The sequence below is a fragment of the Enhydra lutris genome, unplaced genomic scaffold (genome assembly GCF_002288905.1).
Source record: "Enhydra lutris kenyoni isolate GAN:26980312 unplaced genomic scaffold, ASM228890v2 scaffoldscaffold30, whole genome shotgun sequence".
Taxonomy (NCBI): Eukaryota; Metazoa; Chordata; class Mammalia; order Carnivora; family Mustelidae; genus Enhydra; species Enhydra lutris.
The window spans coordinates 3,880,110-3,897,707 of NW_019154114.1; the positions used below are offsets into that span (position 1 = coordinate 3,880,110).

At 48.1% G+C, this 17,598-nt stretch overlaps 1 protein-coding gene across 1 annotated transcript in view; it reads right to left on the reverse strand.

Annotated features, from left to right (window-relative positions):
* Positions 1-5,792, reverse strand: part of LOC111153004 (CKLF like MARVEL transmembrane domain containing 4) — a 64,628-nt gene extending 58,836 nt beyond the window's left edge. Inside the window, exon 1 of the mRNA XM_022511801.1 lies at positions 5,607-5,792. Coding sequence (XP_022367509.1) covers positions 5,607-5,792 — 186 coding nt within the window. The remainder of the gene's footprint in view (positions 1-5,606) is intronic.
* Positions 5,793-17,598: the final 11,806 nt, after the last annotated feature.

The window sequence follows — 17,598 nt, forward strand, 5'->3', positions numbered from 1 at the left end:
ATTTGACAGAGAGGTCACAAGTAGGCGGAGAGGCAGGCAGAGAGAGAGGGGGAAACAGACTCCTCATGATGCGGGGCTTGATCCCAGGACCCCGAGATCATGACCTGAGCCGAAGGCAGAGGCTTAACCCACTGAGCCACCCAGGCGCCCCTCTTATTTATCTTTTTCAAATAAATTAAAATCTCTACGGAAAAGAAGCTGAACTGAAATCCTGACTCTTTGGGCACTTTTGAGAAGGCCCATCCCCTCCCTGAGGGAAGTGCATGATCTGCTGGGTAGGGGGAAGGACCCCACCCGGGAACAGCACACCTGCACCACGGCCACTGAGAAACCCAAAGCCCTGCAAGTCTCTTAAGCATGCAAAAGTCTCCCCAGCCATCACCAGGCTGGCCCCAAACCAAGAAAATGTCCTTGAACTCAAGGTTGTCTGCTCTGGGTAACTCAAAATGATGGGTTCAGGAGGCAGTAAAGAGTACACTCTGAAACCAGACTGCCGCGGGTTCAAACCCCAGCACAACCACCCACCAGCCAGGGGACCGTGAATGAGACACAACCTGTCTGCCTCAGTTTCCTCATCCCTCACAGGGGGTAAACAACAGTAGAGTAAGCTCTAAGTTAACGCCTGCTGTTATTATTATTATTCGGAAAGTCTTGACCAATCCAGGGCCTGTCCTCTTCTGAGCTTGTCCTAAATCATGGCATAAATGACAGTACGCCTTCCCCAACCAGGCCCACCGACCCGAGAGCAAAACTCTGATTTCAACCAAGCTGATGAGAAAAAGCAAAAAGCCTACATTAACTATTTCATTAAATGACACCTGGGAGCTAAAAACCAATAAGCAGTCACAGAATCCACATTCACAAGACGGTAGTATTTATTTATTTATTTTTAAGATTTTATTTATTTATTTGACAGAGATGACAAGTAGGCAGAGAGGCAGGCAGAGAGAGAGAGGAAGGGAAGCAGGCTCCCTGCTGAGCAGAGAGCCTGATGTGGGGCTCGATCCCAGGACCCTGGGATCATGACCTGAGCCGAAGGCCAAGGCTTTAACCCACTGAGCTACCCAGGCGCCCCAGACGGAAGTATTTAAATCAACAGTTTAAAGCAAGTTTTTTCCAAAACAAAAAGGAACATTATTGTTTTATATAATAAGACATTCTCCCCAACTAAGAGATAGCTATTAAGTTTCATTTTTTTTTAAATTTATGGGGCACCTGGGTGGCTCAGTGGGTTAAGCCTCAGAGTCATGAACTCAGGGTCCTGGGATCAAGCCCCTGCATCGGGAAAAATATCTCTGCTCAGCGGGGAGCCTGCTTCCCCCTCTCTCTCTGCCTGCCTCTCTGCCCACTTGTGATCTCTGTCAAATAAATAAATAAAGATCTTTAAAAAAAAAAAAAAATTAATCAATAGGGGTGACTGGGTGGCTCAGTTAAGCGTCTGCCTTCAACTCAGGTCATGATTCTGGGGTCCTGGGATGGAGCCCCACACCGGGCTCCTAGCCCAGTGGGGAGCCTGCTTTGCTCTCCACCCCTCCCCCCACTCATGCTTTCATGTTCTCTCTCTCTCTGAAATAAGTAAATAAAAGCTTTAAAAAGATTTAATCTACAAAACTACACTGATCAATTTTCATATTTCAGATTAGTTTTACTATCAAAAACATCCAGTGCTCGCTTCGGCAGCACATATACTAAAACTGGAACGATACAGAGAAGATTAGCATGGTCCTTGCGAAAGGATGACACACAAATTCGTGAAGACTTCCATATTTGTTTTAGGGGCGCCTGGGTGGCTCAGTGGGTTAAAGCCTCTGTCTTCCGCTCAGGTCATAATCCCAGGGTCCTGGGATCGAGCCCCACATAGGGCTCTCTGCTCAGCAGGGAGCCTGCTTCCCTTCCTCTCTCTCTCTGCCGCCTCTCTGCCTACTTGTGATCTCTGTCTGTCAAGTAAATAAATAAACTCTTTTTAAAAACTCCATTTAAAATATCAATTTAACTTTTTTTTTTTTAAGATTTTATTTATTTATTTGAGAGTGAGTGAGAGAGAACCTGAGCAGGTTGAGGGGCAGAGAAAGGAGGAGACTTCCCATCCAGCAGGGAGCCCAATGCAGGACTCAATCCCACGACACTGGGATCATGACCTGAGCCAAAGGCAGATGCTTAACTAACTGACCCACCCAGGCACCCCATCAATTTAGCTTTTAAATCACTAGGAAGCTGGGGCACCTGGGTGGCTCAGTTGGTTACACAACTGACACTTCATTTCGGCTCAGGTCAGGATCTCAAGGTCCTGAGACTGCTTCAGGCTCCAAGCTCACTGGGGAAGTCTGCTTCTCTCTCTCCCTCTTCCTCTGACCCTCCCCTCCATTCGCTCTCTCTGTCTCTCTCTAAAATAAAGAAATAAATCTTAAAAAAAAAAAAAAAAGGAAGAAAGAAATCACTAGGAAGTAAACTATCTTTAATTCAAACATAGAATTGTAATTTGGGGATGGCAACTTCACCAAGTTTCTTTAAAGACAGGAAATATTAATTAGTAACAGTGATATCTATCTTTTCTTACACACTAACTACGCACCTAAAATGCTAGGTGCTAATTTCTACATCATCTCATTCTCTTAATACTTTTAAGAGGCATAGGCTTGTTTTACAATAAAACCTCAGCCCTGGGGCACCTGGGTGGCTCAGTGGGTTAAAGTCTCTGCCTTCTGCTCAGGTCATGATCTCAGGGTCCTGGGATCAGAGCCCAAATTGGGCTCTCCACTCAGCGGGGAGCCTGCTTCCCCCTCTCTCTGCCTGCCTCTCTGCCTACTTGTGATCTCTCTCTTTGTGTCAAATAAATAAAATCTTTAAAAAAAAAAAAAACAAACAAACAAAAAACCTCAGCCCTGAGGTTGAGTATTAATAGTTCTGGTAGACCCTCAGCTTTCGGCTCAGGTCATGATCTCGGGGTCCTGGGATCAAGCCCCACATCAGGCTCTTTACTCAGAGGGGAGCCTGCTTCCCGCCCCCCCCCCCCCCTTCCCTCCCTGCCTCTGATCCCTGTCAAGAAAATAAATTAAAAATTAAAAAAAAAAAAAAGGAACTGATTGCTAACACCACTGTGAAGCTTTAATATTAAAATGATATAGAGGGGTGTCTGGGTGGCTCAATCTGTCTGCCTTCGCTCAGGTCATGATCCTGGGGTCCTGGGATTCAGGCCCACACCTGATTCCTGCTCAGCAGGGAGCCTGCTTCTGCTTCTCCCTCTCCCCCTGCTCATTCTGTCTCTCTTCCCACTCTTTCAAATAAATTTTTTAAATCTTAAAAAAAAAAAAAAGAAAAGTCTGAAACTTGAAAGTGCATGTGAATCACCGGGGGAATCCTGTTAAACTGCAGATTATGATTCAGAAGGTCCCGGGTAAGCTCTCTGATCCTGCATTTCCAACAAGCTCTGTGATGCTGGCAACGTGGCTGTTCTGTGGAGCACACTTGGGAGTGCCAAGGATCGCTACAGGTTACAAGAAGGCCACAAACCACAAAAAAAAAAGTCCATGAAAAAGTCAGATTTTTCTCAAAACAATACATTAACCACAATATAAGCTCTAATGTAAGAATTAAAACTTACCCATATTTCCTGATGGGATTCTGAACTTTGTAACATCTTTAAAATATCTTCATAAGGACTTCTTAAACCTAGAGGCCAATTTCTCCGAGCTTTGTGAGGGTCCCTGTCCCCACTAAAATCCCTGACTTGAGATCAAGACCGAGAAGCCACATAATGGGAGACTGTTTCAAGCTGCCATAGCCTTCCAACGGGTCCCTTTCTTTCACTCACCCACACATCCTCTTGCGTTTAAATTCAAACATGAGACAAATGGCAGAATTACGTGAGATTTTAGGGACTGGGCCCCCAAGTTTTTCCAGATGAAAAGCAAATTTCTACAACAAAACTGCACCTTACCAAAAGGCAACGACAAACACCACCGGTTTCCATTTCTGGCCTTCAGTGACAAAGTTCCAGCGCTGAGAAGGCAATTAGAGCTTTATACAAACTACTTATTTTCATTCTTTTACATAGATCCTTTGAGTGGCAATTTCTCTTTACTTTCAAAAGTCCACGGAATAAACAAAGGAAGGTACATAAGAAGGTCCTATTTTCCACCTGGGTCCAAGTTCACGCCCTGCTCTTTTCTTTACTCATTTCTGATCATCGGGCTGTACTCAAACATTGGCTAGCTGCCTCTTTTAAAAGGCACCACCCTCCTCCCTCCCCCAACCTCCTCCATTCTCCTTGCTAACAGCAGTGCCTAACTACGGAACCAACATATCCCTGAGAACATTCCAGCTTACCGGATAAGGGCAGTTTAAAAATTCTAGAGAGGGATAACCTATTCCATTCGTCTTTCTTTAGAGCCCTTCAAAAATATCCCCTGGCCATCAGCAGAACAAGCAGGAGAGAGAGAAAATAGTCTCAGATTCTGCAATTTACAAATACTGAGACCTTTATTTGAAGGGTATCCACATTTTGTATTATTCCTAAGGGATGTTTATCTATGTACTCAAGTAAGCATAAGCCCAGTGCTTGGAAGAAACAAAATGTACATATATTGCAGCTCCAAGCAAATGGCTTCTTTAGCTGAGAAGGCTATAAAGTTTTGTTGTGGGGCCTCAGAGGAAGGCCTACCTGTGGACAGGGAAGGTGGGGACACACTTTTTTTCCTGAACTGGAGCATGCCTTGTCGGCAAGAGAGCTAAGCAACTACCCAGAGAGGCCTGTTACAAAACCATAAAAGAGGGGCAGGGCTGGCAGGCCCCTGCCCTAAATACCCTGGAAGCGGAAAATAAGAACTCTGAGAAATGAGCGACAAGTCTGACGGAAAGTTCTGTTGCTGTTGCCTCCAACACTGGCTGCCCTCCTCGAGTGATTTAACTCTGGGTACCAATTGGGCAATGCCAGCCACCCAGCCGGGACAGAGGCTTCAAGGATGCTGGTTGGGTCTTCTAGGTTAATCAGGGGGAATCAAACCTCCGCATTATAAACTGGAGACTCTGAGGGGCAGATCTGGGCACCCCCCACTGCATCTAGGCTACATGCCTCCATACAACACATCTGTTGAGTGTCTACCCTATGCCCCGCACTGCGCTAGGTGCGGCGCAGGAAATCAAGCCACAGTCCCAGTGGTGGAAGCAGACACAGAGAAGGGCCTTTAGGGGAGGTGGAGGTTGTGCGGGCCCCGAAAACCTGCCACAAACTGCTGTGACCAGTAGTCACTCAGGGGACAGCATGACCTCCGCGCTGGGCTTCGCTGACCACGAAGCCCCAAAATGAAGAAGGCTCGAGACGGCGAAGGCGGGAGTGTACAGGTAGGCCCGGGGGGGGGGGGGGGCAGGTGTTCGAGTAGGAGGCGCACAGGTGAAGTGAGGGGCTGGAGAGGGCACGGTCCCCAGGTTAGGTGGGAGGGTGGCCCAGGACCCCGAGAGGAAGAGGGAGCGCGAAGGGCTGGAGTCTTGCCCCGGGACGCTGGTGCGCGGCGGCGGCCGGCCGGGCCTGCGCCCCCGAAGCGGGAGCGGGGAGGGAAGGCGCCCAGCTAGGCCGCCCGCCCGCACCTGGGGCCCCGCCCGGCACCTACCACTTGGGCGACCTTGAGGCAGCCGAGCGCGCCGCGCAGGTAATCGGGGTCGCAGCGCAGGCCGGCCAGCCCGCGGCGCTGGCTCACCGGCTCGGTGGTGGGCTGGTACGGGCTGCTGGCGCCCGAGATCATGGAGGTGCTCGAGGCCTCGCCCTCGAAGCCGTCCAGCTCCTCGCCGCTCCGCATGCTGCCGCCCGGCCCCGGGCCGCCTCGCGCGGCCGGCCCCCGGCGCCCGGAGCTCGCGGGCTCAGCGGGGCCGCCGCATCGCCGCCGCCGCCTGCTTGACCGCCCGCGGCCCGCCCCGCCGCCGCCGCCTCCTCTGCGCCCGCCGCCCGGCTGCAGCCGCGGCTCGGTCCGCTCGGGCTCGGCTCCCGCCGCCTCGGCAGCGGAAAGGGAGGGAGGCGGGAGCAGGCGGAGAGGGAAGGAGGCGGGAGCCGGCGCGGCGGGCCGGGAGGAGGCGGAGCGAGTGCCCACCCGCCTGCCGCTCGGCGGCGCTCCGCGGCTGCGGCGAGACGGGGGCGATGGCCAGCGCCTCTGGGGCCTCAGGGGGCGGGGCTCCGGAGGGCGGGGCGGGGCGGGGCGCCGTCTCCTCAGACCCCGCCCTCACCTGCCTGTGCGCTGGGGCCGCAGGGACCCGCTCCAAGTTCTGCCATCCCCGCGTGCGAGTGAGCGGGTTGTGAGGACGGAGAGGAATGAGGGCCAAGGAAGCATCAGAGTGAACCTAGACTACACAGAGTTGCTTTCTCAGGGCGCTGCCTTAGTTTCTCTTCTGGAGAGAGTGTAGTCCTCTGCAGTAGGCTGGGAGACTTCCCGGTGAAGACCAAGACGTGCTGTACGACCCCCTGCTGCGAACGGTGCTCGGTCCCGGGTGGGTCGGGCTAGAGGAAGCTAAGGGTCTGTATCCCCTCCCTGGGAGCCTTGCAACAAACCAGAACTGAAGCCAGACTGAGTGCGGCGGGAGTGAAAGAATGAATGAGGGATCGCTCAGAACGAGGTCTGCAGAACAGACACGATAAATATTTGTAACTCCCGATTTAAGTTCTGGATCCACCCGCCTGACCGTGGAGGGGCGCTAGCACGTTGTAGACCCTCCGTAAGCAACGTTAGTTGACTCTGCTGAAAAGATTTTGCAATCTCTGTCTAATCGTCAAGTCAGGTTGAACACAGATTTTTGCTCTGACGGGCATTAATTAGGGACCAATTTGCAATTCAAGTGTGAAGGCTAATTTTAAGCTTAAGTAAAACACTGACTTTCTAAGAATTGTCGCTTTGGTACTGAACTCTTATGCACTCTAGGCACTAAGCAAGATGGTTGAAGAAGGTATTATTGTTCCCATTTTTCAGAAGGGCAGACTAAAGTTCAGGAGTGGTAGTAGCTTGTCTCCAGCAACACAATTCCGTGGTGAGTACCAACTCACCAAGTACCAACTTTTCACCAATGTTGCCTAAAATATAATGTAGATAGGCTGGTGAGCTCCAAGCTGAGATGCAGTAAACATCATAACTAAAAAGATCTCCATTTAAAGGGCTTTCACCTTTAGGTTACCAAAGAAGGGAAAGCCAATATCTCTAATACTCTATTCAACCAAGAAATCTGTATTGGGCACTTACTGTGTGCTAAGAAATATACTAGGATCTGGAAATAGACTGCCAGATAAAGATGATGGGTTGGATGCAGGTTTGGGCCTCTGTTGTCTCCCCAAAACCCAGTAAAATGACAGCGATGGGGGATTTATTTATTTATTTATGTTTAGCATGAAACCACTGGGCCGGGGCACCTGGGTGGCTAGATCTTTAAGCGTCTGCCTTGGGCTCAGGTCATGATCCCAGCGTCCTGGGATTGAGCCCACATCAGGCTCCCTGCTTGGTTGGAAGCCTGCTTCTCCCTCTTCCACTCCCCCTGCTTGTGTTCCCTCTCTCACTGTGTCTCAGTCAAATAAATAAATAAAATCTTAAAACAAAACAAAACAAACAAACAAAAAAACACTGGGACAAAGAATGGAAATGGGAGACAAGGGCAACAAAGTGTTGGAAACAGAATAGCAAATGGGCAAGTAATAACTGACTTAGCAGATCTAAGAAAGCTAAACCCTAAACTGGCACAGGGAAAAGCTGAGTTACAACCTAGGTTATATCACAGGACAGAGGGCTCTGGAACGGGCAGCACCAAGCCTATGTAGGAGTTGATCACTAGGCACAGTGAAGGGCAGGAGTACCATACTGAAAACTATGTATCTGTGTGTGTCTATGTGTATCACCTTGGATGCTAAATAATATGAAAGCAAAAAAAAAAAAAAGTTTAATGGAAGAATTGAAAGGAAATCGTATGGGAAGTAGAGCTGAAAGACAAAGAAATGGGAAATGAGAGAAAAGAAAATTAGAGAAATAGTCCAAGAGAGTAATAGAATAGTAAGGCTTCCATAAAGCTAAAACCAAGGAAATGGAGGGAAGAAACCATAATAATTCAATAACATTTTCCAGAACCAAAGCATATAAGTTTTGGACATTGCCCAGGACAGTGAATGAACATGGACTTGCACCCAGGCCCATGGGACTGTCAAGGAGAAGATTCTCAAGGTTACAGAGAGGAACACAGCAGGTTTCACTATAAAGGACTGTGAATCAGAAAGGCATCAGACTTTTCTACAGCAGCTTTGGGAGCTACAAGGAAATGAAGCAAACCCTTCCACGGGAAAAATTATCCTGAGGAAAAATGATCCCCACCTTGAAATCTGGTTCTGTCTGGAGGATCAATCAGGTACGAAAGTTGATGTCTCTTTCAGATATGCAAGACTCCCTTTTTCCTTTTCTCAGGAGGCTGCTGGAGGACACCGCCAGAATTAGGATTTAAACCAAGGAAACAAAGGACGTGGAATGCGGGAAAGGTGGATGCTGTCTAGAGAGAGGCGGTGAAGAGCCCAGGGAGAGGCGGGCAGAGACTCCAGTGCAGTAGGGCTGGAAATCAACCAGCCCAGACTGGAGCAGCCAGAGGCTCTAAGAAACCTCTTCAAGATGAAATTAATGTGTTGAATGTACAGAAAGAGAGATACATAGTTTTGGGAAGATTTTGAGATAAGTTACAGATAAATGCATAGAGAATGAGGGAAATATTCATATATATTTATTAACTGCAAGGGAAATAAAATGATGCATAGAAAACAAGTATGGTAAATCTCAAGGCTCAATAATATTTGCATAAATATAATAATTTAAACAATGAATGCTGATCTAACCAGAAATAAGTAACTGTAGCAGAAGGAAAGGAAAGAGGGACAGGATGTGTGCAGGTGTGATAGGGAGAAGGAGAGGGTATGCGAGAGATTGAAATACTCATCATCTATCATGAGAGATCAGTAGATGCTTAAAACTGAAAAATCAAGAGGTAGCAGTATATGCATGCTAATTAAAAATATAAAGATAAGTACAAAAACAATCAGTTAAAAGTTTCAAAGTGTTGCCTATGGGGAAAAGGAAATTTAACGAGGGTTCTAGGCCTTGTAGAACTATCTGATATTCTCAACTTGGTGCACATACAACAAAAATAAAAGCTAAGCTGGGGTCCTGGCTGGTTTAGTCAGCAGAGCATGTGACTCTTGATCCTGGGGTCATGAGTTCGAGCCCCATGTTGGGCGTAGAGATTACTTTAAAAAATAAAATATTTAAATATGTTTTAAATATCTAAGAAGAAAAGCTAAGTTAAAAATAATTTTTAAAAAAGGAACTTAAGAGTCCATGGTGAGCAAGGCCAACACAGGCCCCCCCAGCACAGGCATGGAGAGCAAGCACCGGAAGCCAGCAAGTCTAACAGAGCATGTGCTGAGTGTTGTTCATGGTGCTATGGGAGTTTCCAGCAAGGATTTAATTGAGTCTTGGGATCAGAATTTCGGCTGAGATTTGAAATGTGAAGAGCAGTTAGCAAAGCAAAGAGAGGATAAGGGTTGAAGGAAGTGTGTTCCAGGGAGAGGGAACGAGATGTGCAAAGGCCCAGAGACAAGCGAAAGCAAGGCACCATGAAGAGGCTCAAACACAGAATTCAAGGGGAGGAGGATGGCGGACAAGACCTGAAGCTGGAAGCAAGCCTCTGGTTGGTCCCTACAAAACCCTTGGGGGCTGTGTGGCAGGGTGGACTCTGAACAGAAGAGTGTTCAAATGAGACAGTGACCCGGGGAGGCCTGAGTGTTAGAACTCTGACTTCACTGAGGGAGAAGGATAGAACGGAAGTGAGATTAGAGTCTCCTCCAGCACGTATTAACTGTTCCCTGTTCCTGGACACTAGCCTAGGTTTATTTTTAGTTCTAGGGACAGACTCAAAATTTTTACTTCTGGTTTTTAGCAAAAGTTAAACAGACTTCCAAAGGATGTTGTTAGGAATCCCACTTCGTAACGGTAGGTACAACCTGGTATTACAGTGTCTTCCTCAGTTTTAAATTGTAATATATCGTGAATCTGTGGCTGTAGCTGTGCCTTCAAGTGTCTGTCAGTGCTGAGATCAGAATGAGGATGATAATGACAGAGAAGTGGGCAGCCTTCTGCCAGGTTCCTTGGTTTCAGGGTCTAGTCCACATATCCAGGGCTGAGACAAGGCAACAAGACTCAGAAGCCTGATGGATAAACCAGATATTACGTTATTCATTGCTGCCAGTGCATAGACTCTACCAGCAATCATAATGCCAACTTTGTATCTCACCCCCGGACCCCTCCTGAAAGAGGTTCCTGGAGCAAAGCATCCCTATAGATAAGGGCTAATTCCAGGATACTCTGGCTCACCGGATCAGGCGTTTCTCAACCTCTCATTTAGCCCTGAGCTTAGTTCCCTCCAAGGACAACCACCTCCAGGGCTGGGGGCCCTCCTCACTCTAGCCCCACTCCAAAAACACAATGATTCCATGGACTCATGGAAAGTTCTAACCTCAAGAGCATCAGTCCTCCAAGGACTTTAGATCCCTAATTCCATGAAGGACTGGGAGCAAAACACCTTCCTGAATGGTGTGGTCCCTGGTGGTCTATACCTGGAGGCGGTGCCTGGTGTTGCTGAGGCAAAAGGGGGTTCATATTTCACTTCATTTCTTCCTGAGGCCTCTCCCTCGTGCATCTGTGCTGAAGGTGCGGGTAGCTTTTCCAGTAACTTCAATTAAGCAACAGATCTAATCTACTTTTAATAAGCTCAGTAATTAGCAGGATCATCCCTAGAGACTTCTCCTTCAAACAAAAATATAGGCGGTGGTAAGGAACAAGAACATTTCAAGCAGGAAGTATACAGTGGGAAGATGAATTAGGTTTAGCATTAATAATTATCAGTGTTAATGTCAAAATGAACCAAATGCCCAAGAAAATCTTATGATTAATATCACAAGACAAACAAGTTGCTTTGAAACGATTTCACTTGTAAATGGCCTTTCAAGGAAAAGTACCCATACAAATTCCTTATGTCTGAAGGATTAGACTCAAAGACGTAAAAATAAACAACCCATTTTCATGTTTGAAAGAAGCAGATGCCCCTTGTCCTCCATGGGAGGACTGACCGGACCCCTCCAGCCATGTTCCCGCACGCCTGGAGGGAGGGGCTGGGCCTGGGCGAATTCCAGGCGGGAGCAGTTCGAAGATTGGAGTTAACTGCTGCTTCTGAAAAAAATGTGTCTCTTCAGCCAGAAAAATGCTCTCCAAGTCTTCTCTAAAAATAGTACTTGCTGGGATTTTCCAGTTTGACATTCTTTCAGTTCCTGTGTCCAAGGACAACTCAAGCCAATGCATCTGTGCCCCTTCCTAGAGACGCCGGCGAAAGCTCACCCTCTGTGGGAGGCCAGTTTGAAGGTCCTGCTGCCACCGAACTTCGTGGGCACTTGAGCATTCAGGCAAAGATTCGCCTGCTCAGCAGCTGCCTTGCTTCTCCCTGGCAGCCCTCCACCTTCCTTTCTTGTGGCAGAGGGGAGGGAATGGTTTTCTGGGGAAGGTGGAAAGTGTGACCGTAAGGAAATGTGGGTGCTGCCTTCACTTACCTCCTGTCCCCATGGCCATGCCAGGCCGGATGCTGACTAAAGTAGCCTGGGAAACTCAGGGAGCCTCTGTGGTAGCCAGGCGGGGACATATATAAACCAAACCTTTGCCAATGGCCCGCTTCCATGTGCCAGCCTCTGGGCCACATGCTGCAGCCTCGAGGCTCTCACGAAAGAACTGGGGGGGGGGGGGTCACTGTGAGGCCATAGTGGGCATGCTTGCTTCTGTCTGCCTAGCATCCATCCCCCTGCTTCTAACAACAGCACCCCCACCTCCTTCTGCACTACTCCTTTCTACTCCGATTTCCACTTCTCACCTCCCAGGTGATGCCCACCCAGGAAAGATCAGCCCCTGACTCAAGAATGAGAAGTCATGGTTCCCTTCTCCCCTAGATTGGTTAGGGTGGCCTTGGGGCATAAGCTGAACCAATGAATATCCTACCCTGGGCTTTTTCTCTCTAGAATGAGGGGTATACAGATTTAGGTGTGCATGGGAATAATTGAAGGGGTAGATTTTCAGGACCTCCTCCAAGAGTCTGATACTTAGGCCTAAGGTGGGGACAGGAATCTGCTAATGCAAATGTCTACAGGACTACCAGACCAGTAAAACTGCCTGGGGTAGGAGAGGGCAGGGAAAGCTTCAAGGAGCTAACCTTGGTCTTGAAGGCCAGGTAGGAATTCACTCAGCAGCATGTGATCCCGCCAACAGTTGTGCTTTCTTGAAACAGTCTCCTTGCCTGGTATAATATGGCCCCAGGCTCTCCTGATTTTTCTCCTACCTCTCTGGCTGCTCTTTTCAGTCTTCTTATAGGTTTGGTCCCTGGAGTTCAGTATTTCTCAGGGTACTAGCTTCATCACCTTTCCTAACTCCACACCACTCGCCTGAGCTCAGCCACTTAGATCCACTTACCTACTAGACGTTACCCTTGGGTTCCTGAATTTCATGAGGCTGAAACATAATTCATAATCCCACCTGCTGGCACCCCAAACCTGCAACCCTGCCCATTCCTTTATGAGGCCAATAGGAGGAGGAGGCATTTTTAAAGTACATTTCATGGGCCAGACACTGCTCTACCCTGTTTTCATTTAATCCTCATTTAATCCTCAAAGTAGACCAATGAAGAGGGCTAACTCCTAGGTCTCCTGTAGGACTCAAGCTAGATGTCAACTCATTCAGGAACACCTTCCTGAGTCCCCAGGTAGGGTCGGGGGCTCCTGCCCTGGCTTCCGCAGCCCCTTGCATCGAAGTATTTACCAACCCATCCGCAGCCCTTCCAGATCATGATCTCTGTTGTGTCCGCTGAGCCCGGCCCAGGGCCTGACATGTGGTAAGCATGCAAGGAACCATCTGAGGAACAAAGGATGCAAAGCATGCAAGGAACCATCTGAGGAACAAAGGACCATCTTCACTGGTTTTGTCGCTTCAGATGAGATGTTAACATCTGTGGGCCTCAGTTTCCTCGTCTGTAAATTGAAAAGGGTTTAGAAGTCTGTCTGAGACAAAGTAGACATTCAGAAAATGTTCACTCATTATTGTTGTCATATTGTGACAGAAAGGCCTGAGGGGTTTGGAAAGAGGTGAGCAGTCTGAGTGTGTGTTCAGACAGAGAGGGTTAAAGGGTCTGAGTAGGGCAGGGGCAGGGACGGACAGGCAGGGAAGGTTGGGAACACATTCTGAAGGCCCCTGCACTCAGGAAAGCCATCAGAGTTGTACTGAGCTCTTTAAGCAGGGGACTGACAAGATCAGATTGGGGTGAAAACAAAAAGTAGAGGTGAATAATTCAAAGTCTTATCTTCTCTATCAAATGGGTAGCAGACTCTGTTGCCTTAAATAATGTATAGAGACTTTTAAAAGAAAGGTCTCAGGGCGCCTGGGTGGCTCAGTGGGTTAAGCCGCTGCCTTCAGCTCAGGTCATGATCCCAGGGTCCTGGGATCGAGTCCTGCATCGGGCTCTCTGCTCAGCGGGGAGCCTGCTTCCCTTCCTCTCTCTCTGCCTGCCTCTCTGCCTACTTGTGATCTCTGTCAAATAAATAAATAAAATCTTAAAAAAAAAAAAAAAAAGAAGGAAAGGTCTCAGAGCCCCCAAGAGGACATCTGTGGATGCCTAGGGATCCCCAGACCTATTTGGGGAAACCCTGGTGCGGTCAGAAACACGCAAAGAGTTCAGGGAGCCTGATTCTTGAAGGGGGAACTGGAGGTTGCCTGCATCTGTGGGCATCTGAGCTAAGCCTTAAAGGAGGGACAGGCCTTGGGCAAGTGGTCAGAGTGAGCAGGAAAGTATAATAGTAGGACAAGCCAAGGGCAGAGTCCAGGAGGCAAGATTAGACGGAGGGAGGGAATGAAGTAGGGGCTGAGGGATGTATTTATTAAAGAAGTCATGCGGGTGGAGTGGTTTTAGGAACTACTGTCAAAGGCACAAATGCTACGTGGTTTTTGCTCTTTAGCCTGTATACATGGATAGACTTGAAAGTTGTTTGTTTTTTAAGATTTTATTCATTTATTTGAGAGAGCAAGCACAGAAGCAGTGGGGAGAGGCAGAGGGAGAAGCAGACTCCAAGCTGAGCAGGGAGACTGATATGGAACTTGATCCCAGGACCCCGGGATCATGACCTGAGCTGAAGGCTAACACTTCACCGACTGAGCCACCTAGGCACCCGGAAGTTGTTTTAATTAAATGTATTTACTTGGGGTCGCCTGGGTGGCTCAGTTGGTTTGGCATCTGACTCTTGATTTTGGCTCAGGTCATGATCTTGCGGTCATGGGATCAAGCCCCACATTGGGCTCCACGCTCAGCAGAGAGTCTACTAGAAAGTCTCTCCCTTTGCCCCTCCTCTGGCTCACATGTGCTCTCTAATAAATAAATCTTTTTAAAAAATGTGTTTACTTGGAAACAATCTCAAAATTACACACACACACACACACACACACACACACACACACACACACCCCTCCAAAAAGCCAAAAGCCTGTCAGTACAAAGAACTTTTTCCCCCTTGACTATTTCAAAGTAAGTTTCCAACCTAATATCCCATTACACCCAAATATCTTGGCAGTGTGTATGTGCTACAAACAGGGACATTGTCCTCCTTTACCAGAATACAACCATCAAAGGCAGGAAATTATTACTGATATGCTGCTACCATGTAATCCTTGGATCCCATTCACATTCTTTCAAATGTCCCTATGTGTTCACAGCCAAAGCTATCCCAGTAAGGATCATGCACTGCCATAGCCGTCCTATCTCTTTAGTCTCCTTCTGACTAGAACAGTTCCTCAGACTCGTCTTGACTTTTATGACATTCACACTTTTGAAGATTACAGCCAAAATTCTGCAGGAATGTCCTGCAATTTGGGTTTCTCTGACATTTCCTCAGGATTAGATTCAGATCATACATTTTTGGCAGAAATATCCTAGAAGCAATGTTGTACTCTTCTCAGTACAGCCTATCGGGAGGCACAAGATTGCTGTTTGTCCGATTACTAATGACGTTCACTTTGATCAGTAAGATGAGGCTCGTCTACCAGCCTGATCCACTGTAAGTTACTCTTTGTAATGAACAAACCTGAGTCACATTGAGCACACAAATAAATATTGATTATAATGGACAACCCATTGAATAAATCATACATTAAAATACTGATGAGGAATGAGACATGGAAGGCTGTTTCTGATTAAACTTCCAATTTATACCAGCTATAGACTCATGATTTCTTATTTTTTTTAAAGATTTTATTTATTTATTTGACAGACAGAGATCACAAGTAGGCAGAGAGGCAGGCAGAGAGAGAGGAGGAAGCAGGCTCCCTGCCGAGCAGAGCCCAACGTGGGGCTCGATCCCAGGATCCTGGAATCATGACCTGAGCCGAAGGCAGAGGCTTTAACCCACTGAGCCACCCAGGTGCCCCATCATGATTTCTTATTTTTTAATGGGTTATAATCCTTTTCAATCTCTGTTTTTTCGCTCATATTGTGTCTGATTTGACTATGGGGTCCTGTGGGGGTTTTTTTTCCTTTGTTTTTTTTTTTTTTTGTTTTGATATGTCTCCCTATTCTTTTAGCCCTTTCTTACTTTCTGGCACAGATCTCCCAAGCTTATACTTTCCCTGCCCCAATCCTAGAATCAGCCATTTCTCCAAGGAGCTCCAATGTAGTTTATTGGAGAATGGTATTTGGAAACCAAAATCTGGGCATGAGCTGTGGTCACTTGGGCTGATGCTGCTCCTGGTCCCTGGTGGTGCAAAGAGCTAGGAAATACACACATGTGTAGTATATATCTGTATCTATAGGCTTACATGCAAATCTGTTATTACTGAATACCATGAGTTCACACTAATATCTCTAATTCCAACATTCTAGTTTTCCCTTTTTTAAAGATTTTATTTATTAGAGAGAGAGAAAATAGGAGTGGGGGAAGGGCAGAGGGAGAGGGACAAGCAGACGCCCCACTGAGCAGGGCGCTCAATGGGGGACTCAAGCCCAGGACCCTAAGATAATGACCTGAGCCAAAGTCAGATGCTTAACCGAGCCACCAAGGCACCCCTCTCATTTTCTCTTTCTCCATTATTTGTTACTCCCTTCTCTGGTGATGAGAAACCTGGCTGTTATCTTTCATACATTAATTTACATGATCAATGCCCCTGTATGTAACCACTTTCCAATGCCCATGACCCCAGTCCCTGCAGATGACCCCACACTGGGCCCCAACTCTCACATGGAGACTCACTTCATCCGACTCAGTTTCTGACACTCCACGTGGATGCCCTTCTTCCCCGCTCTGGACTGATACCTGGAGTTGGGACAGCCCCCCATGGGTCTGCCGTCTTCACGCCCCCGAGAAGAGTGAGGAGGTTTTTTAAATGCCAGGCCATTCCCCCATCTACCACCCGCCCCCGAGACAATCTCTTCACTCTGCTAAGTTTCCAGAAACTGGCTTTGGGTCACCACAGCTTCTCACCCCAGCCCCAGCCACCTACGGTGCTCTGCCCATCTAAAAACCTTAGGGCCACATCAGTGGGGAAGAGGAAAAGCATCAACGATTTGAGGTTTTATTTTGAGCAGAGAAGCTGACTGTGGTGTTAGACACATTGCTTGCGTTGTCTGTTGCTCCCAGACTATCAGTCCTGGATGGGCAGAGCCTCTTGTTTACCTCCTTATCATCAATATCTCAAGTGTCACCCACTCGTGCCCACTGTTCCTTGGAAGATGGCAATGGTTACCGAGGAGAGGCAGGGGGAGGCCCCAAGAGACCCCATACCTCAAGCACGTATTTGAAAGCCCACGCGTGCAGATGGTGGGGAGCTGCCTTGCCCGAGAAACCAGGCAGTTGCCCAGGTGATGGAATTTATAGTGTGCCGAAAGCTTGTCTGCCCTAAAATAGCTCTCTTGCTCACTGTCTCAACTAGCAATTTGCTTCTTTGTATTTCAGGCCTGGTGGTTAACACTGCCCCTGCGGGTGGGGGCAGGCATACAGATTAGGTCGAGGAAGGCAGCAGGGCAGCAGCAATGACACCTGGATTCTCGGTTCCCTTTTGTGTAACTTCCCTCCCAGGCCTTATTTCCCCATCTCGAAAGTGGTGATTTCAAGCACTAAAGGTCTCTCTGTCACACAAATAGTTCAGGGCTGGTTCTGTTACAGGACCATCTGCACACTTGGCACCGTGCCCGGCACTCACCTCAACGCATCCAGCCTCCCCATGAGGCATGAGATGGAGTCTCCTCGCCACTTTCCAGATGAGGATGCTAAGACTCCGAGAGATGATGTGACTCACTTGTCCACAATTACACAACTCTTCAACTCTGGAGCCGGGACTCAAAACCCCAGCCTACCTGACAGCCCATGTGTCAGGGCCGGGGCCGTGGGCTATGTTCTTCCCTTTATGCAGAGCAGTTCTGGTTCAGCTCAATGCCAGAAATACTCATGGTTCCAAGCGTGGGCGAGAACCATCTGGCAGAGCGGCTGGTTTGAGACTGGGTTTGGTGATGCCTCCCTTGAGGACT